This window comes from Pongo pygmaeus, chromosome 5 (genome assembly GCF_028885625.2).
Source record: "Pongo pygmaeus isolate AG05252 chromosome 5, NHGRI_mPonPyg2-v2.0_pri, whole genome shotgun sequence".
NCBI classification, from domain to species: Eukaryota; Metazoa; Chordata; class Mammalia; order Primates; family Hominidae; genus Pongo; species Pongo pygmaeus.
In genome coordinates this window covers 109,193,022-109,219,571 of record NC_072378.2, presented here as the reverse complement: position 1 = coordinate 109,219,571, position 26,550 = coordinate 109,193,022, and the positions used below count along the sequence as shown (strand labels likewise).

The 26,550-nt window shown below is 40.4% G+C and overlaps 2 protein-coding genes across 2 annotated transcripts in view; both read right to left on the bottom strand.

Annotated features, from left to right (window-relative positions):
- LOC129039097 (uncharacterized) overlaps positions 1-10,376 on the bottom strand; it is a 46,485-nt gene extending 36,109 nt beyond the window's left edge. The window contains exons 1-4 of the mRNA XM_063667063.1: positions 10,223-10,376; positions 7,357-7,512; positions 4,407-4,500; positions 2,138-2,275 (exon numbers count right to left, since the gene is read on the bottom strand). Of these exons, the coding sequence (XP_063523133.1) occupies positions 2,138-2,275; positions 4,407-4,500; positions 7,357-7,512; positions 10,223-10,302 (468 nt within the window). The 5' untranslated portion in view covers positions 10,303-10,376. The remainder of the gene's footprint in view (positions 1-2,137; positions 2,276-4,406; positions 4,501-7,356; positions 7,513-10,222) is intronic.
- A 7,487-nt stretch (positions 10,377-17,863) lies between these two features.
- LOC129037837 (uncharacterized) overlaps positions 17,864-26,550 on the bottom strand; it is a 44,771-nt gene continuing 36,084 nt past the window's right edge. Inside the window, exons 7-8 of the mRNA XM_054490028.2 lie at positions 23,954-24,081; positions 17,864-17,976 (exon numbers count right to left, since the gene is read on the bottom strand). Of these exons, the coding sequence (XP_054346003.2) occupies positions 17,880-17,976; positions 23,954-24,081 (225 nt within the window). The 3' untranslated portion in view covers positions 17,864-17,879. The remainder of the gene's footprint in view (positions 17,977-23,953; positions 24,082-26,550) is intronic.

Below are 26,550 nucleotides of genomic sequence, written 5' to 3'. Positions count from 1 at the left end.
TTATACATTCTTACATTTATGGTCAAGTGTTTTTTTGGCAAGGGTTCCAGGACAATTTAATAAAGAAAGATGAGTCTTTTCAACAAGTGGTTCTGGGAAAACTGATTAGCCACATGAAAAGAATAAAGTTGGATCCCTACTTCCCATTATATAGCACAATTAAGTATAAATGGACCCTAGGCCTAAATGTAAGAGTCAAAACCATAAATCTCTTAGAAGAAAACATAGGAGTGTTTTCATAACTTTGGATTAGGCAATGGTTTCTTAAATATGACACCAAAAGTACAAGTAATGAAATAACAGATAAATGGAGATCATAAGACAATCTGTAGAATATATTTGCAAATCATATGCCTTATAAGAGACTTGTATTCGGGATATATAAAGAACACTTACAACTCATCAATAAAAAAACAAAACATCAAATTTTATAGAAAGGCAAAGGATTTAAACAGACATTTCTCTAAGGAAGACACACAAATGGTCAAGTAAGCAAATGAAAAGATGCTTAAGGTCTTAGTAAATAGGGAAATCCAAGTCAAAACCAAAATGAGATACTACTTTACTCCTACTAGAACAGCTAAAATAAAAAGATACTAACAAGTGTTGACAAAAATGTGGAGACATTGGAACCCTCATACATTGCTGATGGGAATGTAAAAAGTGCAGCCACTTTGAAAAACAGTTTGGTGGTTCCTCAAAATGTAAAATATAAAGTTACCATATAATCTGAGCGATCCAATTTCTAGGTATATACCCAAGAAAATTTAAAAATATATGTCCTCATAAAAACCTACAGGTAGGCCACGCATGGTGGCTCACACCTGTAATTCCAGCACTTTGGGAGGCTGAGGCAGGCAGATCACGAGGTCAGGAGATCGAGACCATCCTGGCTAATATGGTGAAACCCTGTCTCTGCTAAAAATACAAAACATTAGCCAGGTGTGGTGGTATGCACCTGTAGTCCCAGCTACTCAGGAGGCTAAGATAAGAGAATCGCTTGAACCTGGGAGGCAGAGGTTGCAGTGAGCCGAGATTGCACCATTGCACTCCAGCCTGGGCAACAGAGCGAGACTCCGTCTCAAACAAGACAAAACAAAACAAAACAACAAAAACCCTATACATAAATGTTCATAGCAGCATTATTCCTAATGCCAAAAAGTAGAAAGAAATGTGGTATATCCATATAATAAAATATTATTTAGCAATGAAGAAATGAAGCACTGATACATGCTACAGCACAGTTAAATTTTGAGAATATTATGCTAAGGGAAAAAAGCCAGACACCAAAGGTCACCTGTTGTATGATTCCATTTATATACAATGTCCAAAATAAGCAAATCTATAGAACCAGAAAGTAGATTAGTGGTTGCTAGGGACTGAGGGGAGAGAGAAAAAGTAAGTAACTGCTAATGGGTACAACACTTCTTTTGAGAGTGAGTGATAAAAATGTTTTGGAATTAGATAGTGATGATGGTTGCACAATCTTGTGAATATACTAAAAACCACTTAATTATATACTATAATGTGGTGTTTGTTTGTTTGTTTTGAGAAGGAGTCTCACTCTGTTGCCAGGCTGGAGTGCAGTGGCGCGATCTCAGCTCACTGCAACCTCTGCCTTCTGGGTTCAAGCAATTCTCCTGCCTCAGCCTCCCAAGTAGCTGGGACTATAGGCACTTGCCACCAAGCCCGGCTAGTTTTTTTGTATTTTAGTAGAGATGGGGTTTCATCATATTGGCCAGGATGGTATCGATCTCCTTACCTTGTGATCCACCCACCTCCACCTCCCAAAGTGCTGTGATTACAGGTGTGAGCCACCACGCCCGGCCTGTGGTTATGTTTTATATCACATGAATTATGTCTCAATAACCAAAATATAAGAAGTACAGAAAAAAGTATCACTGAAAATTAAGAAATCCAGTAAGGATTTGGTCATACATTGATTCACAAACAGAAAACAAAGAAAGGAAGAAAAAAGGAAAGTAAGGAAGATAATGAGATAGGAAAGAGAAAGTAGGGGGCAGGGGAGAAAGAAAGGGAGAAAGGGAGAAGGGAAAAAGGAAGGAAGAAAGGGGCAGCCTGACATTAGCTGGTGGGAGTGATGAGATGCCTCTGGCTTCTCTGTCATGCAGCTGACCTTGATATTAGCAGGACAGCTCCCTTGAGGGGTGTGATAGAAGTACACCTTCTGGACAGCCACCATCAAAGCATTTTTCTGAGCAGCTTGGCATGCAAGAGTCACCTGCATATTTTCCACTCCAGAATGCAACAAGAGCTAAAGGAAGAAAATATGAAAAATATTAGGAATTTCTTGCATAAAGTGAGTAGAGGGTTGAGATCACCACTTATTCAACATGTAAATATATGAATCAAATCCCAAATGAGCTGGAATGCTTGCTACTCAGCCACAAGACTGAATCTGGTCTCTCCCTAAGCAGCATTTCATTCCAAGAAGGCAGCCTCCAGGCTTGATTTGCTCTGTAACTGGACACCATGAGATTTCCCCAATGGTCAGGAAAAGATGAATAGGCTCTGATGAACTAGCAAACATGTGCTCAGTGGCAGGCTCCTGTAAGCCAAGATTAGATTGATGTTTTAAAAATACACATATACAAGCAAAGAAATCCAAGTAGCAGATAAAAAATAGCACCAGGTTTAGAAAGACTAGATAAAAGCTCCAATAACAAATGTATATTTTTAAAACCTTATGCAAAGATTGTTCACTACATGTGAACTTCTTTTTTAGTATCTAACAGAAGTTATTATAAGTGGTGTTGCAGTCTCTATGGTTCAAACCAGGCTAATGTGCACATCAAATAAGGCAAGGCCATCATTATGGTTTGAATGTGTCCCCCAAAAGTTCATGTATTGGGAGGTGATTGGGCTATGAAATTAGAGCCCTCATGAATGGATTAATGTCATAATCATGGGAGTGGATTTCTTTCTCAAGAGAGCAGGATGTTATAAAAGCAAGCTTGGCTTGCTCTTGCAGTCTCTTTTGCATGTAATTGCTTGCCCTTCTGCTTTTCTGCCATGTTATGATGCAATGCAAAAGCCCTTGCCAGAAGCTGCCACCATGTCCTTGGACTTCCCAGCCTCCAGAATCATGGACTATCGGGGAACCTGCCCTGATAGTCACGTAGGTTCTTTTCTATTTTCCCTAAGCATCAGCCAGCTTGAGAAATAAAGGGACAGAGTACAGAAGAGAGAAATTTTAAAGCTGGGCGTCTGGGGGAGACATCACATGTCGGTAGGTTCCGTGATGCCCCACAAGCTGCAAAAACCAGCAAGTTTTTATTAGGGATTTTCAAAAGGGGAGGGAGTGTGCAAATAGGTGTGGGTCACAGACATCAAGTACTTCACAAAGTAATAGAATATCACAACGCAAGTGGAGGCAGGGCAAGATCACAGGACCACAGGACCGGGGTGAAATTAAAATTGCTAACGAAGTTTTGGGCACCATTGTCATTGATAACATCTTATCAGGAGACAGGGTTTTGAGAGCAACTGGTCTGACCAAAATTATTAGGCGGGAATTTCCTCTTCCTAATAAGCCTGGGAGCACCATGGGAGACTGGGGTCTATTTCACCCCTGCAGTCTACAGACCATAAAAGACAGGCACACCTAGGGGGGCCGTTTATAGGCCTATACCTCCAGGCACGTATTCTCTTTCCCAGGGATGTTCCTTGCTGAGAAAAAGAATTCAGCGATATTTCTCCCATTTGCTTTTGAAAGAAAAGAAATATGGCTCTGTTCCACCCGGCTCACCGGTGGTCAGAGTTTAAGGTTATCTCTCTTATTCCCTGAACAATTGCTGTTATCCTGTTCTTTTTTCAAGGTGCCCAGATTTCATATTGTTCAAACACACATGCTGTACAATTTGTGCAGTTAATACAATTATTACAGGGTCCTGAGGTGACATACATCCTCCTCAGCTGACAGGATTAAGAGATTAAAGTAAAGACAGGCATAGGAAATCACAAGGGTATTGATTGGGGAAGTGATGTGTCGATGAAATCTTTACAATTTATGTTTAGAGATTGCAGTAAAGACAGGCATAAGAAATTATAAAAGTATTAATTTGGGGAAGTAATAAATGTCCATGAAATCTTTACAATCCACGTTCTTCTGCCATGGCTTCAGTTGGTCTCTCCATTTGGGGTCCCTGAATTCCTGCAACATCAGACCAAATAAACTTCTTTTCTTTATAAATTACCCAGTCTCAGGTATTTTGTTATAGCAAAAGAAAATGGACTAAAACAACCATTATTATTATTTATGAAATTGGAAGCTTTTCTTATATATAGAAGCTAAATTTATATAAAGTATTATGTCTTCTTAAAGAAATATGTGAGCAAATTGCTTTATTTTACTTTCATTTGCTTTTAAAAAATAAATTGTTTACCTTAAGAATGGCTTCCTTTGTGTAAAAACTAAATTTGCCAATTTGGTTATCATCCACCTCAGAGATGGCTAAGACAAGAGCAGTAGGAGAATATCTGCAACAAAAAATATGAAATTGTTTTGATGTAATATGCAACTAATCAAGAGACACCATTATGATGGAACAGGATGTCATGATCAGATCAGAAATGTCAATAATAATAGGAAATGCAACTTTTATGCAAGACTTGATATTTCCACTGAAAGCTATAAGGGCTCTGGGATCTTTTCTGTCCTTTTTGGACTTGATCTTTCTGTAGTTTGATTATGGTGACCACCCCATAGTGTTGGAAATTATTTTCTCTTGGTTACCATTACACTACTCTCTCCTGTTTTTCCTCTTACCTTTTTTTTTTTTTTAAGCAAAATGTTTTTATTTATTTGAAGTACATATATAGTTAACTGGGCATCAAAGGTGTACCAAGTGACTTTTTGTTTTTTTTTTTTTTGGAGTCAGAATCTTACTCTGTCACTGAGGCTGAATGGCAGTGGTGCAATTATAGCTCACTGCAGCTTTGAACCCCTGAGCTCAAGCAATTGTCCCACCTCAGCCTACTGAGTAGCTGGGACTACAGACATGCACCACCACACCTGGCTCTTCTCACCTCTTGACCACGCTTGTTTAGGATCCCTCACTGACTCACTCCTTTGAGCACCCCCTAAATCTTGGCCAATCCTCTCTCTTTCCTATGGGTCCAACAGCTATCTAAATATTCTTTACAGCCATTTTTCCACCTTGAGACTCACTACTTTGTCCATAACTATGAGACTTTGTCAAGTAACTTAATATCTATCAATCTTTCTTTCTTCATCTGTAAAGGGGGTATCACCTGTCTCACAGGGTTATGGCAAATATTAAGAGGGATAATATGCATGAATGTGCTTTTTAAAATGTAAGTCACTATACTCATATTTGATCCAGTTGACCTTCCATATCTATGGATTCTGCATCCATGGATTCAACTAATTGCAGATAAAAAATATGTGAAAACATAAAATAATAAAAAGTAATAATACAAAAATAAAAATAATACAAATAAAAACAATGTAGTATAATGACAACTTACATAGCATTTAAATTGTATTAAGTATAATTATAAGTAATCTAAAGATGATTTAAAGCATAAGGGAGGGAGTGCATAGGTTATATGCAAATACAATGCCATTTTATATAAGGAACTTGTGCATCCTTGGATTTTGGTAATACAAGGAACTTGTGCATCCTTGGATTTTGGTAACTGAGAGGATTTTAGAATTGATCCCCCACAGACACTAAGGGACCACTATATACGTTGTTGTTATAATGGCACTCCAAAGTGGCAACTTTAAGGAATTAACATACATAAAAGAAATACTAATTCAATACACAAGTTCTTTGGATGCATAAGCCTTCCCCTGGTAATGCAGAAGGCTCCCTTATCTTGGGGCATCTCTAGGTCATCACATGGAGGACCAATCACAGACCACAGAGCATCGGCCAGACCACAGGTCATTTGGGCAGTTTGTGCTGATTGGTAGATTCTGACTGAACAAAAATGTGATGCCCTATTTTCACAGCAATATAAAACACCAACCAAGGAGGCCCTTGAAGAACCAGAAAATAGCTTGGCTCCAGATGGGTTGTTTTTTTTTTGCCAATTGGAGACCCAGCGTGGTCACCTAAGGCCTGATCATACTTCCTACTTCCTGCCTTGGCTTCTGTGAACATCTCTGTATCCTTACAGTAAATTCTGTTTTTGGCTTAGCTAGTGTGACAGGATAGAGCAAGGGGAGGTTTTGCCCCCAGGAGATATTTGACAATGTCTGGGGACATCTTTGATTATAGAACAGTGTGTGTGGGGTGGGGTACTGGGATACTACTGGTATCCAGTGGGTAGAAGTCAGAAATGTTGCTAATCAACCTAAGACACACAGGACAGTCCCCCACAACAAAAATTTCTTCAGCCCCAAAGTTTAGTAGTGCTAAAATTGAGAAATCCTGGGATATTGTATTCTATCATCCTAACCCCCTCATTCCACCCCTGCTCTGTGGAGTCATTTAGGATATTAACACTCAGAGTTCTATTTTGAGCAGGGATCTGCATTAGCAAAACAAAGGTGCCGGTTGCCTCCTTGGAATCACCTTTTTCCTTCCTTGGCATGGAGCCAGTACCAGTAATCTCTAGGGATAGAAGTGGGACCCTATGGGGAAAAGCAGATAGCAGAGAAGGAAAGAAGAGGGAGACAGAAGTTTCTCCTCCCCACACATCAAAGGTTAATTGTTTGAGGACAAAAGAAAGATTCCTTCCCCTGACTGAGTAGACTCACCATCTATTACTAGTAAGGGTATTTTCTTTCAAGCAATGGGCTGGACCTATGGGGCATGAGAGAGAAGTTTCACTGGTTTGCACTGGCTTCTGTCACTAGCTAAAAAAGGAGGCTGCCTGAGATATTGCCTGCATGTTATATTTGTACCTTGTGTTATCCTTTCAAGGAAACAGCTGCTCTGAAAACTTAAGTGACATCTTCCTGGTCTGAAGGAAAGTAAGAGATGAGACCTGGACTTCTGATCCATGGCTCTCACCCCATTAGACCCATGCTGACTCCCTTTTCTACCTGGAAGCAACATATTCTACCTGGGAAGCGGCTGAGCCTGTGATTTCATCTCACCTGAGTTCTTGGACAACCTGGTTCTTTCATTTCTCAGTTACTTGGTGTTTTTAAATGCAATTGTCCCCCTAAATGAGATCTTACTTTTTCCCTCTTATTAAAAAAAGAAAGAAGAAAAAAAACTGGCATCATGGCAGATAGAATATAAGAGAGAATTTAGAAATGTGATTGTTCTTGCATGTCAAATGGTGACAAAAATTATTTTTCACTGGTTATTCACTCAGCCATTATGTTATTTTTACCTCAACCCTCTCAAGGCTCACCTGTCTACCCGACCACCGTCCTCCAGCAGAGAGGTTATCAAGACAGGAGGTGGCTGGTCTGCCCTGTCCCTGTGTGATGCAAATTCAAAGTGAACAGGCCTCAGATACAAATGGAACTCTTCAAAACCCATCTCCCAGGCCAATTCTTTATAGAGCCTAAAAGAAAAAAAAAGAGCCAAGGACATATGTTAGTGTTTTCTCCTAAAAAGAAAGCGAGTGATAAGAAAACCAAGACACCTGAACAAGAACCAAAGTAAAGTCCAACAAAAGCCCAGGTCAGTGTGAAGTGAGTGAGTCACAGAGGTCTTCTGCTCTGCACTTACTGTGACAGTTACAGATGGTAGAAAGCAGTTCAAGTAGGAGATGTGCTTGGGTGTTTACTCAACTCTCATTTTCCACAAGCTGACTTCTGTCCCCAGAGCCCTCATGAGGTCACCAGTGTTGCTGAAATGCAACATTCACCATCTTCTCTCAGAGCTCATCACAGTTGGCCTCAATGTCCCCTCCTCGAGGATCATCTTTCTCCATGTTCCTGCCTCATGACCGCTCTCTCTCATCTTCACTGGCTTCTCCTCTTGCTTATCTTCAAATGTTGGTGTTTCCTGAGGTTCTGAACCTGGTTCTCTTCTCATCTACCACATCCCCTCCTTGGGGGTTTGTGGGGGAGTCTGTTCAGCTCCACACCCTAAGACTTCATGTAACAATCTGTGACCCTTGTCTGTGTCCTGACTTAACTCTGAGCTCCAGTCCCAAGTCTGTCGCAGCATGGCTCCAGTTAGATGTTCCTCTGGAATCTCAGCCTTACATCTTTACAATTCTTTCCTCCTTCCTTAACACTCTCTTCCTCCTCCTCCTCTTCTTCTTCTTCTTCCTCTTCTCCTCCTTCTTCTTTTCCTTCTGCTTCTTTTCTTCTTCTTCTTCCTTCTTTATTCTTCTTCCTCTTCCTCCTCCTCCTTTCCTCCTCCTTCTTCTTCTTCCTATTTCCTCCTCCTCCTTTGTCTTTTATTTTTAGAGATAGGGGTCTTGCTTTATTGCCCAGGCTGGGGTGCAGTGGTACAGTCATAGCTCACTGCAGTCTCAAACTCCTGGGCTCAAGCAATCCTCCACCTCAGCTTCCCAAATATCTGGAACAGGCATGCACCACCAGGCCCAACTAATTTTTAAAAAATTTTTGTAGAAATGAGGTCTTGCTGTGTTGCCTATGCTGGTCTCAAACGCCTGGCCTCAGGTGATCCTCCCATCCTGGCTTCCCAAAGTTCTGTGATTCCAGGCATGAGCCATGGTGCATGTCCCCCAACATCCCACTTCTAATGCATTTCTCCATCTTGAGAAGTTGGCACATGAAGGCTGAGTTCTTGGCACCTGTATTAGTTTGCTAGGGCTGCTGTAACAAAGTACCCTAGAAACACACAAAATATTAAACAACAGAAATGCATTGTCTCACAGTTCTAGAGGATAGAAGTCTGAAATCAAGGTGTCAACAGGACTGCCTCCTCCTGAGGCCCGTGAGGGAAGGATCTGGTCCTGGTCTCTCTCCTTGGCTCATTGATGACCATCTTCTCCCTGTGCCTTCACATGGTCTCCCTCTATGTGTGTCTGTGTCCGAATTTCCTCTTCTTATAAGGACACCAGTCAAATTGGATTAAGGCCCACTCTAATAACTTCTGTTTAACTCAATTACCTCTGTAAAGACCTATCTCCAAATAAGGCCACATTCGCAGGTACTGGGGATTAGGCCTTGAACATATGAATCTTGGAGGGACATAATTCAACCCATAGCAGCCCCTCTTCTATGAAGCTTTCCCTGACCACTTAGGAAGAATGAAATACTCTCTTTTCTGTACTCCCCTAGTATTTTGTACCTATCAGTAGAATATCATTGTTACCATGTATCATGGGTAATTTTTACATTATGAGCTTCCTGCCAGCAAGGATCATAAATTATAGAGTGATGTTAATATCTTGACTGATAATTTAAATTCTGCCTTCACACTTTCTAGTTATATGCTCTTAGGCAAATTAACTTTTCTGAGCCTCTATTTCTTTGCTGATAAAATGTTTGTAAACTACCTCATAAGGATATTCTGAGAATTAAATGAAATAATACACATAAAGTCCCCAGTAAAGAACGTGGCCACAGCGGGCCCTTGATAATGGTTAGTGGTAGGTAACTGGACTCTCTATGTCTACAGGGCCTTTTGTGGGGACCAGAACATAACAGCACTCATACATGTTTACAACAAACCCTTTAGTTCCATATTATTGCTGCTTTTAGGACATGTCCACTTGATGTCCTACCATCATCTCACCCTCATACCTAAAACGTAACTCACTAATTTCTCTCTCCTATGGGCCGAGCCCGCATACCTCTGTCTGATCTGAATGCTGTCACTGACGCATCTCTCTCCCATCTCTAGGCTCTTTCTATTCAATTTCATTACATTCAGGAGCAAATTCAACCAATATTGCCCTGAGTGCCTGGTGTGGCTCAGGCCCCATACCAGGTGATGCTATGTCATGGTAAAGAATGTGGATAGGGCTTTTGCATTTAGGGAGCTTATGCTAGCAGGAAAGTCAATAAACCAATAATAAGCAATGAGTTAAAAGCAAATGTGCTGAATGGAGGGGAAACGCAGGTGCCAGTAGAAGGGCTTAGCCTAGTTGAGTGATCAGAGAGGCATTTGGGAAGGATTGGAAGAGAGAAGGAACAAGGGAGCAAGGTGATCATGTTAGCCATTTAGAAAACTCTGGCTGCTCTGGGAGCAGAGAGGGGGCAGGCTTGTAGGCAGGGAGTCTCATGGCCTGTTTCCCCCCATGTTTTGCTGCAAACCTTATATTCCACCTGGGTCCTCTGACCCCCACTGACCGAGCTAAGTGTGCATTCTCCAGGCTCATTTCTATCAGCCGGTGGCGGACGGTCAAGAGTTCCAGAAGTTTGGAAAACATCTCCAAGAGCAGCACATGAGAGTCTTGGCCTTGTTTCTGTCCTTCGTCTGCTGCAGACTTGAATGCCAGCAGGCCTATCTCCCCCACGAGAAAGGGATCTCCCATAACTTTAGCTGAAAACAGCTGAAAGAAAACAAAATATCCTTTAAAACATAGAAGAATTTTCACATTAAAAAAATATACTGTCTGTCAGTGGCACAAACTCTGGATCCAGATTTCCTAGGCTCAAGTCCTAACTTTGCCACTTAGAAGCTGTGAGATTTTGGTAATGTACTCAATTTGGCTGTCTCTCAATTTTCTCATCTATAAAGTGATGATAAGGATAATAACAGTCCTTACTGTATGCAAATAGATACTAACTTCCTAATAGGGCTCTTGAGAGGGTTAAATGGGTTAACATATGCAAAAGTATCTGCTGTTATCATTATTATAAATGTTATGAGTCTAAATAAACAAATCCCTAGATATTCACTGTGGGGATACTTTGTCTATGCCAAAGACAAGCTAAATAGAAATAGATGTCCCTGATTTTTAAAAGTATTTTGGTGGCCAATAATAATTTTTTTTTTTGAGATGGAGTCTTGCTCTGTCGCCCAGGCTGGGGTGCAGTGGCGCGATCTCAGCTCACTGCAACCTCCACCTCCCTGGTTCAAGTGATTCTCCTGCCTCAGTCTCCTGAGTAGCTGGGACTACAGGCATGTGCCACCATGTCCGGCTAATTTTTTGTATTTTTAGTAGAGATGGGCTTTCACTATGTTAGCCAGGACAGTCTCAATCTCATGACCTCATGATCTACCTGCCTTGGCCTCCCAAAATGCTGGGATTACAGGCGTGGCCAGCATGCCTGGCCAACCATTTTTTTTTTTAAATAAACCTCTCTAATTACAGTTTCAAAATTTCAAAGTATTTTTACATATATTCACTCATTTTTATTTTCACAAGATCCCCATGAAATAGGCGTCACAGGTATCATTATTCCCCTTTGTCAGTGGGGGATCTGAAGCAACATGAAACTTTCCAAGGTCATGAAGCAGTACCAAGAGTAAATTTGGGCTTCCTAATTCCAAGTTCAGCTGTTTTACAGTACACCAAACTGCCTTTCCAGCATTCCTTCACTCAGAGCTGGCTCTGGGTGATTTGTGAAGTAACCACATTGTCCTTTAACACCCTCCTGCCTTGGTGGGTACCTCTGCTCTAACATCTTTGCTGTCTTCGAATATACCACTCCCAGCAACCAGCCAGTCTGCGGACCCCCCCATCTGCCTCTCTGGTTTGGCTCCCCAGGATACATAAGCTCCTTTGTCTGTCCACTTATCTACCAAAGGACTGGGCTACTCAAGGATGCAATTTCTAGGCTCTTAAAGTTTTCCAAAGTGGTAACAAATAGACCTATTAAATAAATTCCTGCATGTCTTCTGAGGGTGTTTTCTGACCTAATATAAAATATTAATCGGAATATTTATCACTTGTAGGTCCAAATTTGGACAGATTTCAAAAATAATAAAACTGTGTGACAGCAATGGGAGACTAGACAGGTATCCCAGATATTTATTATAATTTATAAAAGAATTTCAAATACATCTTTTAAATGTGGTATCATAAGGCAATGTGAAAAGAATCTGCAATAATGGTAGCAGAATAAATGGCTGGTAATTTGAGGAAAAACTTGGTTTTGACTCATACCTCACATACCACACAGATGCATGCACACACACACTCTCTCTCTTTTTCTCTCTCTCCAGTGAAATATTAAAAGAGTGAAATATTTTTATTATTATTTTGTTTATTTTTATTTATTTATTTATTTTGAGATGGAGTCTTGCTCTGTCACCCAGGTTGGAGTGCAGCGGCACGATCTTGGCTCACTACAACTTCCATCTCCCATATTCAAGTGATTCTCCTGCCTCAGCTGCCTGAGTAGCTGGAATTATAGGTGCCCGCCACCATGCCCGTCTAATTTTCTATTTTTGGTAGAGATGGGGTTTCGCTGTGTTGGCCAGGTTGGTCTTGAACTCCTGGCCTCGAGTGATCTGTCCACTGTGGCCTCTCAAAGTGCTGGAATTACACTTGCCAGCCACTGCACCCAGCACTGTTAAATAATTTAAAAATAAAACCAAGCACTTAAAAATTAGAATAAAATAAGACAAATATGAAATATCTGGAGTAAGATTTTTTTCTGAATTTAGGATAGAAGAAATCATAAAGAAAATGATTAATAGATTTGACTATATGAAAATAAGTTTATGTTAAAAAAAAAATGGAAAGACAAATGGAGAGACTGGGCACAGTGACTCCTGCCTATAATCCTAGCAATTTGGGAGGCCAAGGTAGGGGAATCGCTTGAGCCCAGGAGTTGGAGACCAGACTGGACAACATGGTGAAACCTCGTCTCTACTAAAAATACAAAAATTTAGCTGGGCATGATGGTGTGCACCTAGAGTCCCAGCTACTCAGGAGGCTGAGGTAGGAGAATAGCTTGAGCTGGGGAGACTGAGGTTGCAGTGAGCTGTGATTGTGCCACTGCACTACATCCTGGGCAACAGAGTGAGACCCTGCCTCAAAAAAAAAAAAAAAAAGGTGGTGGGGGAGTGAATGGGGAAATATTTGTAGAAAATTATAGACAAAAAGAAGGTTAAAGTTCTTATTTAAGAGAAGCTCATGTAAGTAGATAGGACTAATGTTAGAATTCCAACAGATAAATAAATAAAGGGAAAGAACAAAATTCACAAAAACTATAATTAGCAACAAAACATTTGAAAGACTAAGTTCAATAAATAGCAAGAAAATGCAAATTAACAGCATAATACCGCTCTTTATGTATATGTGTATATTCGCACATACATCATATACTTTTGCCTAATACTACACAGCATAGCAGAACTGATACTCAGAATATATGAGTGCCATTATAAATTGGCACAACTCTTTGGAAAGCAATCTGCCAACATGTATCCAAATATTTAAATTTTATTTTAGTAATTCTGCTTCCAAGAACCTATCAAAAGGAATCAACTCAAAATACAGAAAAATCTTTAAGTAAAAAGATTTATCTTATAGCATTTTTCATAAATGAAAAATTGGAAACCACTTGAATGTCCATCAATAGAGAAATGATTAGAGAAGTTTTTATTCATCAGATATGGGAATTATGTGGTCATAAAGGTAAGTCTAAAGACTAGTTAGTGTTATGGGAAAATATGTAGTATAATGTTAACTGAGAAGAGGAGGAAATAACAATGGACAAAAACTATGGTTATAGCTATGAACAACACACATATTAACAATACTTAAATCCAGAAAAATAATGATACGAATGCATTTGATTGGTGATGTTTAAATTCAATTTTGTTCTTTCTGCTTTTACTAGAATTCTCTGTGATTTTATATTATTTTGATCACTGTAAAATAAAATCAATTTTTACTTTAGGCAGGAGGGGATAGGAGGCCAAGGCAGACCTATGGAGCAGACAGTTTTGGCAGTGTGGGGCCCATGAAAGTTTCTTTGTCATACAGCAAGTACACACACAAAATGAGGTCAAATTGGAAACCCAGAGGTAACCTTGACAGCCTTAACAGAAAAAGAAAATGATTAAAATCCAACTACAAACACCGTATAAATCATTAACCCACAATTTTAACCATGGAGCAGTAGAGCTGAAAGGGGCTTCAGAGATCATCAAGCTCACCTCCACCTACCTCCCCTACCAAGTACACAATCATAGTTTTACAAAAAAAGGAAAGTGAGGTCAGAGAGGCTAAGATATATGCTTAGAGTCACACAGCAAGTTAATGGCAGGACTGAACTTGAATTCAGATCCCTGACTCCTTACTCAATGCTTTCTGTCTTCCACCAGATCTTGACAAAAAGAACACATTTAGGAAGTGTCTTAGTGGAAAGAAAATATATCATTTTTAATTAAAATGTATTTGTTAAAATATAAATAATAAACCAGAAAACATTTCCCACATACCATGTATATCACCTTTTAAATTTTAATTGTAGCAGTATGTTTGTAAATGAGAAACTTTGACCCAATCCCCCAAAAAATGACATAAAAATGTTGGCAAGGCATATGACTGAGCTCTGTCTCTAGCCAAATAATGGGGGAATAGAGCCAAACAGAAAAACAAAGCTAAATAGTAACATCTGGAAAAAAGCATTCTCCTTGCCAAGGACCCAACTACCCCCTTCAAAAAGAACTTATATCTTTCTGGAGCTGTGTACTGTACCAGGCCTCAGGCGTGGCTGGGGTGAGCCACAGGTCCAGGGCCAGCTGCAGGACATGTCGTTCCAGGGAGGCAAGGCCACTGGCTGATGTGGGTCTGCAGGCATGGCAGGCCTCTTGGAAGAGATGCTCTAGGGCTTTGGGGATAAGTGCTGCCAGGCTGAGGGAAGGGTGGAACTCCAGCAGATAAACATTTTTTGAAGCTGGGCTTGAAGAAAAGAACAACAAATGACAATTTTACACAACAAACGACAATTTTATACAACAAACTTAATCTGTTTCTGAAGATATTTGAATTTTATATTTTTAAAGACCAATAAAACAGCTTCTATATGTCCAGTGCATTATGAAAAACTGAGAGCTCAGAGGGACCTCAGAGTATGAGAACCTACAGGGTTGCATGACATGTTCTTTGTTTAATGTGAACCTTTAAAAACGGAAAGACATAGATGTATATTCTAGAAGCTCAATAAGAATAAGACTATACAGGCTGGGCACAGTGGCTCACACTTGTAATCCCAGCACTTTGGGAGGCCGAGGCGGGCGGATTACGAGGTCAGGAGATCGAGACCATCCTGGCTAACACGGTGAAATCCCGTCTCTACTAAAAATACAAAAAAAATTAGCCGGGCGTGGTGGCAGGTGCCTATAGTCCCAGCTACTCAGGGGACTGAGGCAGTAGAATGGCGTGAACCCAGGAGGCAGAGCTTGCAGTGAGCCGATATTGCGCCACTGCACTCCAGCCTGGGTGACAGAGAGAGAGACTCCGTCTCAAAAAAAAAAAAAAAGACTACACAGCAAAACTGTCAATAATCAATATTTACTCAAATATATAACAAAATAGCTCAAAAGTGACTACATAAAAAACAAATAATTTCCATGGTTATTAGTTTCTATTTTTCATCTGAATCTTTATCCCTTCTTTCCCAGAATGTTAATGGGCAAAGACAATTTTTAAATTCTGTACGTAACTGCTGGAATCATTCAAATTGACTGTAAGGGTGTTATATTTCATAAATGGATGAGGCCAGAAGCCAAAAAAAAAAAAAAAAAACTCATCTGTGGGTTATTTCTTTAGATATTAAGGGTTCAGCACAAGTCGAGGGTCCTTCTATACCTACACAGAACTGAAGAACATTGTAACTCCCTTTACATTGATGCAAATGGTATCTTTCTTAGTCCTGAATCTTTAAAAAAAAAACCAGCCTAAAGTCTGGAAAGGAATCTCACCAAGCAAATAATACTTGCTTTTGAGACTATTCTGGCAGGTTTTAGTATCCATATAACCCTAGCCTGTTCTGCCAAAAACCATTTCCTGAACAGTAAATGTTTGCCATAGCAAGCTGCACACACACAGCTGGTGTCTCACGTTTATTACAGAGAAGAAATCAGTCCTGTGGAAGGTCTATGGGGAAAATGCAGAGTTTTGAGCCCGGGGCTCTTTCTCAAAAAATGAGAATCTCAGCTATTTGCTCCCATGATGCCCTGCCTGTTCCCAAGATAATACCATAACCCATTATGGCAATTTCTTACATAAAGTCTGCCTTTACTGCTGAACTGTACACCTCACAGGAACCTAGAACCATGCCTGTGTTGTTCACATCTGTGTGCTAAACAAATATGTGTTGGATGTTGAAAGGAAGTAGATAATTTCTCCACTCATTTGGAGGCAATTGAGAGATTATGATCCAGAGCCACGCAGATCAACCTGGGGCTTGTCACCTGCTTCCCAGTTTCCTCCACCCTCAAAGGTTAAAAGGGAATGAGGGAGATGGTTATGCTGCCTATCTAGGGAGTGACAAAGTGTGTACCCTCTCTGAGTGGTCACAGGAAATTTAACTCTGTTCCTTAAATTTAACTCTGCTGTGACCCTCCAAGGCAAATCTGCAGAAACCTCTTTAGTGACACTTAAAGAAATTCCTTTTTAAGAAGCTTTTAAGCACATCCAAGTTTTATATGTGTAGGCTCGTGTGGTGCATCTGGTTAAATCCTGACAGCATCTCAAGAGTAATTGATTTTTCCCCAGGCCTTTTCAAGAGAATAATGATTCTGTACCCAGTGGCATATGCTTAAATTCTAGCCTCCTATTCTTTATTATTCACTAAACAAACAGATATTCAATTACAAGGGAATCCCTCCTTCGTGACCTTTGTACCTACTTCTTTCATTTCCCCCAAGCACTTGAGAAGTGCTTTATAGAGTAGTACTGAGATTTAACACTCTATCCTTAATTAATCTAGAAGATCACATGTAAAATGTCTAAAGACAACATTAACTTACCAGCTATTGTTGATGGAAATAAGTTGTTTGCAAACTATATTAAGGGGAAGTCCAAATGTATTGCTATTGTCCAGATGATCCTCTCGCCAAAGCCTCTGGACATACTCCCGCTGACGTTCTATCTAAAAATGTAGCGTAAGTATTAAAATTAGAAAAGTTAAACTTTCCCACGGCCGTGAGTTATAAGCCTTGACATGAGAAGGATTTCGTCCCTTTGTGTCTCTTCATCATTTGACTAATTTTCACCCCGACATTGTTTTGAAGACTCTTTTGCAATGGGCTGGTTTCTCAGTCTGAGCCAGACAGCCAAGGGAAGCAAAGGCAACTGACTTCAGACAATTTTAAGAAGCAAAAGAGAAATCTTTCTGTTAAATAATTGACTACATGGAAAAAATTTCAACCAGGTGGCAACAATCCTTTGTCTCTTGTTTGCTTCAAGCCATTAGCATTTCCCTAGAGGACATACAATATGATGGTTTCTTTCAGTGTCCTAAAAATAATCACACTTTTTAAAAAATAAACACAATTTTATACATTAATGTCAAAAAGATGTATCATTAGTTCTTCTTTCACTACAAATCAACTTTGCGATCTAATGAAAACTAAGGTCATCAATTCCTTGTGGACTATTAACTCTAATTAGGGGCGGAAATCTCTCTTTAAGACCATAGTTATACTGGGATTTCAACAATGCAAATGAGCTTACAAATAAGTCTGCTGTACATGCTGGCCTAGAAAACACAGATTCCAGATCTGCAATGGAAGGAAAACACTATTTTCATTTCTGGCCTGTGTTTTCCATCCTCTTCTCGCATGTAGTATTTTAAAACCCAACTACACTCACCTGCTGGTTGAGGATGCCCCTCACTAACTGCAGGTGAAGCCTCAGGCAGGTGCATTCCTCTCCGTAGGCCTTAATGAAATAGGGGTGGCTGAGATCAAACCTTGGGCGCCGGTGCACGATGTCCGTCATCACTTGTGCTAAGGCAAACCTCTCCTTAGGGTCCAACGTGTGCTGGTAGGCTTCAAAGTAACTGTCAAGAAGCTGCAAATAAGGTTGGTAGTCAGGGATCAGCAGAGGCAGCCTTGGGGCCCAGCAAAGCGACGGGAGGCCCCATCGTACTGTTGGCAGATGCAGTACCAATACAGTGTAGTGCAGCAAGTAAACCTACAGACAGAGTTAGAGAGGGAAAGGGAAAGAACACATGCTTTGGAGCCAGAACTAGACTTGAGTTTGAGTTCCTGCTTCCATCCCCTCTTCCTCTGGTCTCCACAAATAAAAAGGGAGTTATGTAATTATCATATATAATAATTATTAGCTCCAATGAGACAATACATTTAGACACTTAAATGTATTTATCTCCAACACCTTTCTCCAAGGTCTCATTCTCCTTCTTCCATTTTATTCCATCACCAAAGCTAGGTAGGTGGTCGCCTGACTTCTACAGTCTCAGCCCCACTTCTGACTCCTCCTCTTTAATAGTTCGTTCACACTTCACCTACACAAACATGATATGGGTGGTACAATGGAAGGCTGAGGGTAAATGTGCTTCCTATATACAAGTGATTTATCTCAGACTGAACTCCTCTAGGTTGGGCCTTATAAACAGAACTCTCCAAGACATCAACTGTCCAAAACCCCAGTGGAGCATCTGTTTTAGTGGAGTTCACAAGTCTTTCCTAAAAACCCAGAAAAGCTTCCAGACACTAACTGCTGAAGAGGGTTTTTAGTGTGGGAATTCAGAAAGAGATGCCTGTTGATTTTGCTTTTACATTTGTCTGTGAGCTTAAGGAATTTCTGTTCTGTGTGTAAATTCTATTTGTGTGTGATTAATCGTGATGCTAATCAGAAAATGCTCTACAGAGATCACTGGGTTGGAATTCCCAACTGGGACCCTAGGGCAAGATAAGTAGCTCTGATGTGTACAGTACATAATAAATCCCTTCTCCTGTTAATCTGTCTTTTGTCAGTTTCATTTTCAGGGCCCAGGCACTCAATCTAAGAAGGCAGAGGAAAAACTTTTTCCTCCTCTACACAAAAGAGTTGAACCTTTGAGAATGAATAGCACACTAGGAATCAAATACTGCTTTATTAAGAGATACTTTATTATGGAGACCCAATGCTAAGGCTCAAGGAGGAAGAGCCTGAAGCACTTTATTTAGCACCTGGTTTTATAGGATATCCTTTGGGTATAAGGGACCTTGGATCAACCTTAGTATGAAAAGGAAAACACCAAAGGAAACTAAAAGCTCAGGTCACAGAGATGCTCCACAAGTCAGAAACTCACACATCAAGAGTGCAAAGTGAGGGAAGATGGAGACCATCCTTGCCTTTAAATGAGCCCCAGGGAAAATGACGCCAGCTGAGTGATCTCAGTTACCTTGTTCCATCCACCAACCTCTGCTCTATAATAACACTCAATTATTACATAGCAGAAGACAACACAGAAATGAAGGAAGAATGACTGGATGGGGGTAAGAAGAGTGTCCCTCAGTAGCCCCAGGTGAAGATTAGGAAAGAAACAATTACTTCCCTAACTCATTCTGGACTCACTTGAACCTTTTTTAGCTGGTCCAGGGCAATCCCAGAAGCTGGTTTATCGTATTTATACTTCCTTGACCTGTTTTTGCACAAAGAGTCCAATTGTTTGGTTATTTAGCAGGGGGAGTTTGTGGGGAGTTGGGGGTGGAGGAAGGGTTCTGGATGGTGATTCCAACCTGATGATACCAGATTGCAGAGGCCCATGCTAAATTGCCATTTTATTGTTGCTGATAGGGCTGTCAGGTTTAGCAAGTGAAAATATAGAACATTTAGTCAAATTTGAATTTCAAAAAAATAAATACTTTTTTAGTATAAGTATGTCCCAAGTATTGTACTATTTTATCTGGTAAACTTAGCTGTGGGGAAAGAAACTGTGGCTCTCTTTTTAAATTGATGAAGCTTCTTCAAGCTTTGTGCTCAACCTCGAGAGACTCTCAGACCATTGCATAATTTTATTATGAATTCTTTCCCAACAGGGATGGGGCCAAGATCTTTCTGCCTCATGGGTTCTATTTATTATCTGTTTGCTAACTGGCCCATTTCCATTTCAACTCTGGGCTGGTATTTGTCTAAGAAATCTTCCCAGTCTGTCAAATGTCACCTGTGTGTGTCAAGGGCCAACTCTCAGGCAGGATAATATGTGGTGCACGCTGATAGTAAGCACAAAATATTGGAGAAAATGGGAAAATAGACAAAATAAATAATCTCAAACCTTACTGTGTTTATATTCTTTTTACTTCAAATTTTTTATTTCTGGGATTTAAAAAACTTCTAAAATAGTATTTTAGGTCAAATGAAAGTGCAAAACAGAAAATCTTTGCTAGACCCAACTTAGCACAGGAAATTTTCTTTTTGGCTTTTCTAAGGAATGATCTTTTTATCCAGTACATGTGTCCTTCAGTAGCTGTAGAAAGACTTAGCAGATGGTACAGTGTCACTTAGGAGCTGGTACAGCTGATAACTGACTTTTCTAAGAATCCCTTGATCTACCTAAGTTTCTACCAGCTCTAATTTTATGAGCCTTCATACATAATATGGTTATTTTAAGGATTTAAAAGAACCCAATATGTTCAAGCAATTCTTAACCCTAGTGATACCAGTATATTTAACAATCAAAAACAGCTGAGGAAACTTGGCTGTAGAAATAGTACCGGGGGAAATCAACTACTTTAGATAGAAATCTGGCTTATCCATTAAAAATAGGCTCTTCTGACAAAATTTCTGACTTGGCCATATTTTACACTTTTCGCACCGATAGCTCAGTTTCTACAGGGAATTTATTCTCAGGATAGAAATGAGAGAGATATTTTCACCAAATGTTTTTAAGTCAAAATAGTTTCATTTACCATAGAAGGAACTAGTGGACAATCCCGACACCTTACCACAGAATGAATCCTAGGCTGAAGTGTGGAGAAATTGGTTCGTTTTTCAGTCTTCTCTGCCTTCCTCCTCTTCTATTGCCATTGAGTCCTGCCGGGCGCCTCCAAAGGAGGCCCAGAGGCATTGAAAGGGAAGGTAGGGAGAGAGAGTACAGAAAGTGGGGGGTGCTGTTTAAAATTCATGCCTAGGCTGGGCGCGATGGCTCACGCCTGTAATCCCAGCACTTTGGAAGGCTGAGGCGGGCGGATCACGACGTCAGGACATTGAGACCATCCTGGTTAACATGGTGAAATCTTGTCTCTACTAAAAAATACAAAAAAAAAAATTAGCCGGGCATGGTGGCATGCACCTGTAGTCCCAGCTACTCGGGAGGCTGAGGCAGGAGAATGGCGTGAGCCCAGGAGGCGGAGCTTGCAGGGAGCCCATATTGTGCCACTGAACTCCAGCCTGGGTGACAGAGTGAGACTCCGTCTCAAAAAAAAAAAAAAAAAAAAAAAAAAAAAAAAAAAAAAAAAATTCATGCCTGGACTGATAAACTTGTTGAGTTTAAGGATCCTGTCTTATTTATATTTCATACAGCCATTCCAGTTACTATACTGTGCATCTAAGTCTCTCACTCAGTTGATTAAGGTTCTAATGGGCAGATTAAGGCTCCAGACAAAGGCTGTAGAGGCCAGTTATCACACTGAAAAGAGGAACATTTTTTCAAAGTCCAAGGCTTGCACTATTTAAGCCCAGCCAATTGTTTTCCAAAGGGTGGGTGACCTACATCTCTAGGAGTAACAGACCAACCAGAGAGTAGACGAAATGGTGAAGCATCTATTCTACTAGAAAAACAATTCAAAGAAAACACTGCCATTTCCCCATCTTCTGACCACATCATAGTGCACTATAACCTGGTTTCCACCCCTACCATGCTCCTGAAAGAGTCCTGCAATGCTGCCAATGACCACCTGACCAAGCTGCTTGGTTTTTAGGAGTTCCTTTCTTGACGTTTCACAGAACTCCGCAAGTAACCATCCCCTCCTAATTAAAACCCATTTTTCTGTTGGTTCTCATAATACTATTTCTGCCTTGTTTCTCTGGTCTATTTAGTTTTACTGCTTCTTGTTTCATGACCTGCCCCTTAAATGTAGGTATATTACTCAGGGTCCGGGTGCGGTGGCTCATGCCTGTAATCCCAGCATTTTGGGAGGCCAGGGCAGGTGGATCACTTGAGGTCAGGAGTTTGAGACCAGCCTGGCCAAAATGGTGAAACCCTGTCTCTACTAAAAATACAAAACATTAGCCGGGCATGGTGGCGGGCACCTGTAATCCCAGCTACTCAGGAGGCTGAGGCGTGAGAATCACCTGAACCTGGGAGGCAAAGGTTGCAATGAGCTGAGATGGTGCCACTCCACTCCAGTCTAGGTGACAGAGCAAGATGTTATCTCAAAAAGAAAAAAAAAAGTAGGTATATTACTTAGAGCTTCATTTCAGACGTCTCTAGCTTCTCCCAGTTGTTTTGATTCATCATTGTGGTTCAACCTCCGCATTCATACCTCAGATTTTACCTGTTCCTAAGCTTCAAACCTGTAGCTCCCCACAAAACATTCACACCTGAGTTTCAGCAAACCTCCTCAAATGCCTTGTTGTCCTAGGGCCTACGTTATTTTCCCCTCTAAAGACACTCTTCCTCCTCCTGGGTTCAGTTTCAGTTAATAGCCTCCTCCGTAATCCTCAGGAAGTTGTTTTAATTCCACCTTTACTCTCTCGCTCCAACTTCCAGATCCAGTCTTCAAATCCTGCCATTTCCACTTCTGCAAAGTATTCTCAGGTCTGTTCCTCCTTCCTATTCTCACCGCCTCTCTGCCTTTCTATTCTTCTATTGTCATTGTATGTCCCCTCCTAATTTTTCAGGTCACTGTTGCAATAACTGCACTTCTTTTCTCAGGGGCTCTCTATTCCAATCCATTCTCTCACTTACACCCAAGATAGCTGTTAAAAACACAGCTATGATCATATTTCTCTCTATGGAAACTCACTAATGGCTCTTCTTTGTTTGTAAGATAAACTCTAAAATAATATAACTAGCAGGTCTTTTACAGGCTGCACCCAAAACACATGTGTGGCTTGTTGCCACCCATCATGCCTCTACATCCCAGCCATAACAGTCTTCCTACCGTCCTCCAAGAAGGTAAGATTTTATTTCTCAAAATGAAATCTCCCAAGCTGGTCCTTCCCATTTACATTGCCCTGACATTCTAATGCCGTTTTGTCTGCTTAAGAATCTTTTCTTCCCTGCCAGACAATATCTTATTCATGTTTTAGCATCAAGATTAAATATCTATTCCTCTGGAAAGGCTTTCTAGCATTTCTTCCATCGGACAGTGCTCCCCTCCCCCAGGACAAATCTCTCTCTCTGCAGAGTCCCCATGACTCATGAATGTATTCAATTATAAGCTGTTAGTAACTAGGTTATAATTTTTGCTTGGAGATTGAATCAACTTTTATAGATGATAAATTCCTTAAAGATAAAGATCATTTTCACTTAGTTATCTATATGTCCCTGAATGCCTGGAACAGTCCCTGGCAGAGTAAATACTTCATATTTGATAAGTAAATGCCTAACAATTGGTGATTATTAGAAGGGCTGATAATCCATGCTAAGGGCACAAATGAAGAACGGTAAACCTGCAGTGTTTCATTCGTTATTGGGATATGAACCATTCATGATACAGTGATGATTTAGTAACTTGCTGTTTCATTGCTTTAAACTCACCCTCATAACATTGCACTCAGCACCTGTCCAATTGCTTTCACCCACCCACATGTGGCATATGCTTCTAAAGGCCATGATCAGGTCAATTTGTCTGTAATTAGCAAAGTGAGCATTGTCCCTGTGACTGCACAATGAGCATGAATGAAATCATCATTCATTCTCACTAAAAGCATACAAATTATAAGAAGGAATTATATAGCCCTCTAACAAATAATACCTGTAAGATAAAGAAGTATCTTTCACATTTTGTTTTTTGTGATGAACCTCAGTAAAGAAAATAAAATGTATTACATCCTTATAGTTAGCTGAGATTATTTAAATAAAATAATTATTCTCTTGGTTGAGAGCTTTTCTAAAAGTCTAACTGGGTTTTACAAAAACAAACAAACAAAAAACAGAAAAAAGACTGGATTTTGTAAGAATGTTTTTTTAGCAGACATTTTGTCTCCTAGGCAAGAATACCTGGTGCTTGTTTTCCAGAAGAGCTGCTTCCCAAGTCCACGTGTCATACAGCACAGCAAATCTGTCCACACCTGCATGGGCCCATCCCCAGTCCTGGCCACTCTTTGGCTGGCTGCCCACTTTGTGACCTGGGAGAAAAGAGGGTGAGAATGTTTAGAGACAGGCCTTCCAAGGAACCTGTTCCAATTAGAAATGTGCCCCTTGGATTATCAGCTCCATCTCAGAAACAGAAATACTGAACCAGTCCCTGGGACGAAGCCTGACTTCATACTTGTTGACTTCTAAGTCAACAGGAGATTTTGTTTCTATTTTTAAAATTCAGTTTTAAAGACTAATCTTAGAAATAGAGTCAAAATTTGGTTAACAAGAAATCTATGCTAAAATGTCCTTAAACCCACAATTTAAAGGCAAAGTATACATTTCTCCTTCTCTAAAAACAAATCCCTGGGGGTTTAACAACAAACTCAGTTTGACTTGCTATTTCCATCATTGTGAACCAAGTCGAAAATTTTCAGAAATGTTTCCAAGATATTCCTTAATTATGTTAATTACTAACTTAAATCAATGAGGTAATTTTCATTATTCAGCTGATTTTTTTTAACTTTGTTAACGTTAGTTTTCACTACTGGTATTATTATTGCTTTAAATTTTTAACTATTGTATTTCAGAATTAAATATTCAAAGATAAGATACTTTCATGTGCTGAAATTTAAGTTCAATAATTATCACATATCTAATGGGTACTAAGCAAGAGAAAGATGATCAAGAACTTCCGTAGCAACAGTTGGGAAATCATTTCACAATAGATGACTATACATTTACCAGCTCAATTGAAAGATGCCCATGTGGTTAAACGACTACTGACTAAGTGTCTCAGTCCAATTAAATTCTTAGCAGCTAGAAATAGTTGCATGCTATTATAAATTAATATGGACCAAATGGTGCATTGGTATGTAGGATAACCAGTAAAGATAAAAGCTAAGGGCTGAAATTAAATACCCTGGAATGTTGGATGCCATCATTGCATCCTATGATTCAGATACCAATGGCAAAGACAGGACAAAGAGTTCAATCCTATATCAAATTAATTCTGTCTAGGATCTGAAAAGTTAGTTGTCAGACTTTCTTTGAGCAGCATTTTGTAGCAATATGAATGTGAATTATCTTTAATTACAGTCTACACATATTACAAAATAGCACAAACCCTGATTAAGTTTCCCTTTAGGTATTGCAATGTGTCTAGAAATTCTAAGCTCTTTGCAAGTGTAATTCCAATGCTGTCATAGTATCCCAAAAGAATATTCTTACCTCATCCATTTCTAAAATTGGATCAATTTGAGTGATGCCAAAAGGAAGAGAAAATACAGGTTATGGGTTACTTGATTACCCTGAGTAACGATTTCTTCCTCTGGGGCTTGTCTGGCATTTTCCTAGCCAGATGTTCTTGCATCCTGGTGGTTTCCTGTTAGGAACCCAGGGCTGTCTCTGCTGCTAAATGCAGTTTCCTCAAGGTCTACCACTTAGAAAAGTCATTTGTTTCACTTGCTTACTTTCCTTCCTTCAGGGTCCTGCACCACATCCCCTGCACCCAGTGGGTGACGCAGAAATGCCCCTGGGAGTAAAATCCCAATTCTTGGCTTAAGCCTGTTTTAGTCACCCAATTTAGCATGCAGGTCACCAGAGTGGGTAGAGTGTCAGAGGTCAGGCCTTCGGCCCTGAGAAGTGAAAATGCAGGGGCCGTGCTATCCCTTGTACCTCAGGAGAGCAAGGAAGAAACTGGGCCTTCCCTGGCAGGGCTTCCTGCTCCTGCTTCTGTCTCCACTAGGCTTTCCCAGAAGGCGGCACCCTGCTCCTCAATCGAAGCACCTGCCTCCCACCCCTCCGGCCCCCTCAAGCCCACGATCTGCCTCTGAGTGTTGCACTAGGATTTTTCTTGCTTAAAGTGTCTTAATTCTTTGTTCCCTGACACACAAGCCCTCTAGCTATTGAAGGGGAGATCACGAGAAACCTTCCAGGGAACCAGAGCACAGAATGACTGTTAGTTGTTTTTTTAAGTCTATATAAATATTTCAACAGATCATAAAGAAAACATTTATCTCTTCCGTCCTTGCAAGAGAAGTCAAAGGAACTTTTGTTTCTTATCAAGAGCCTGGACATCTCTGTCTGTCGTGACTTGGAAAAGAGCCTGTTGTACTGAAATCCTGTCATCATGGTGGATTTGATCTTCAGTGGCCAAACATGAAGAATTAAAAGCATAATTCTTGACTGAACTGGTGGGTGGGTTGGACTTTACGAGTACATGGGTGGTCATTCCTGGCGTGCATATCAGTGTGACATGAGCCCTGGAGCGTGTCGTCCCTCTCAGCCCTGCTCCTTTCTGCCTCCTGGGGCCCAGTGACTGAGGCCTTATGCTAGAACTGTGTATCATCAAACTTGCCATTATAAAGGAAACTTCCTGCTGCAACAACAACAAAAAAAAAAAAAAAAGAAAGAAAAGAAAAGAAATGCCCCTGGTCAACAAGCAGAGTCTGAACCACAGCAAGAATTACAACCCGGCCCTGAAAGAGTAGTCACCATCTCTATCAGAAGCGGGGCTT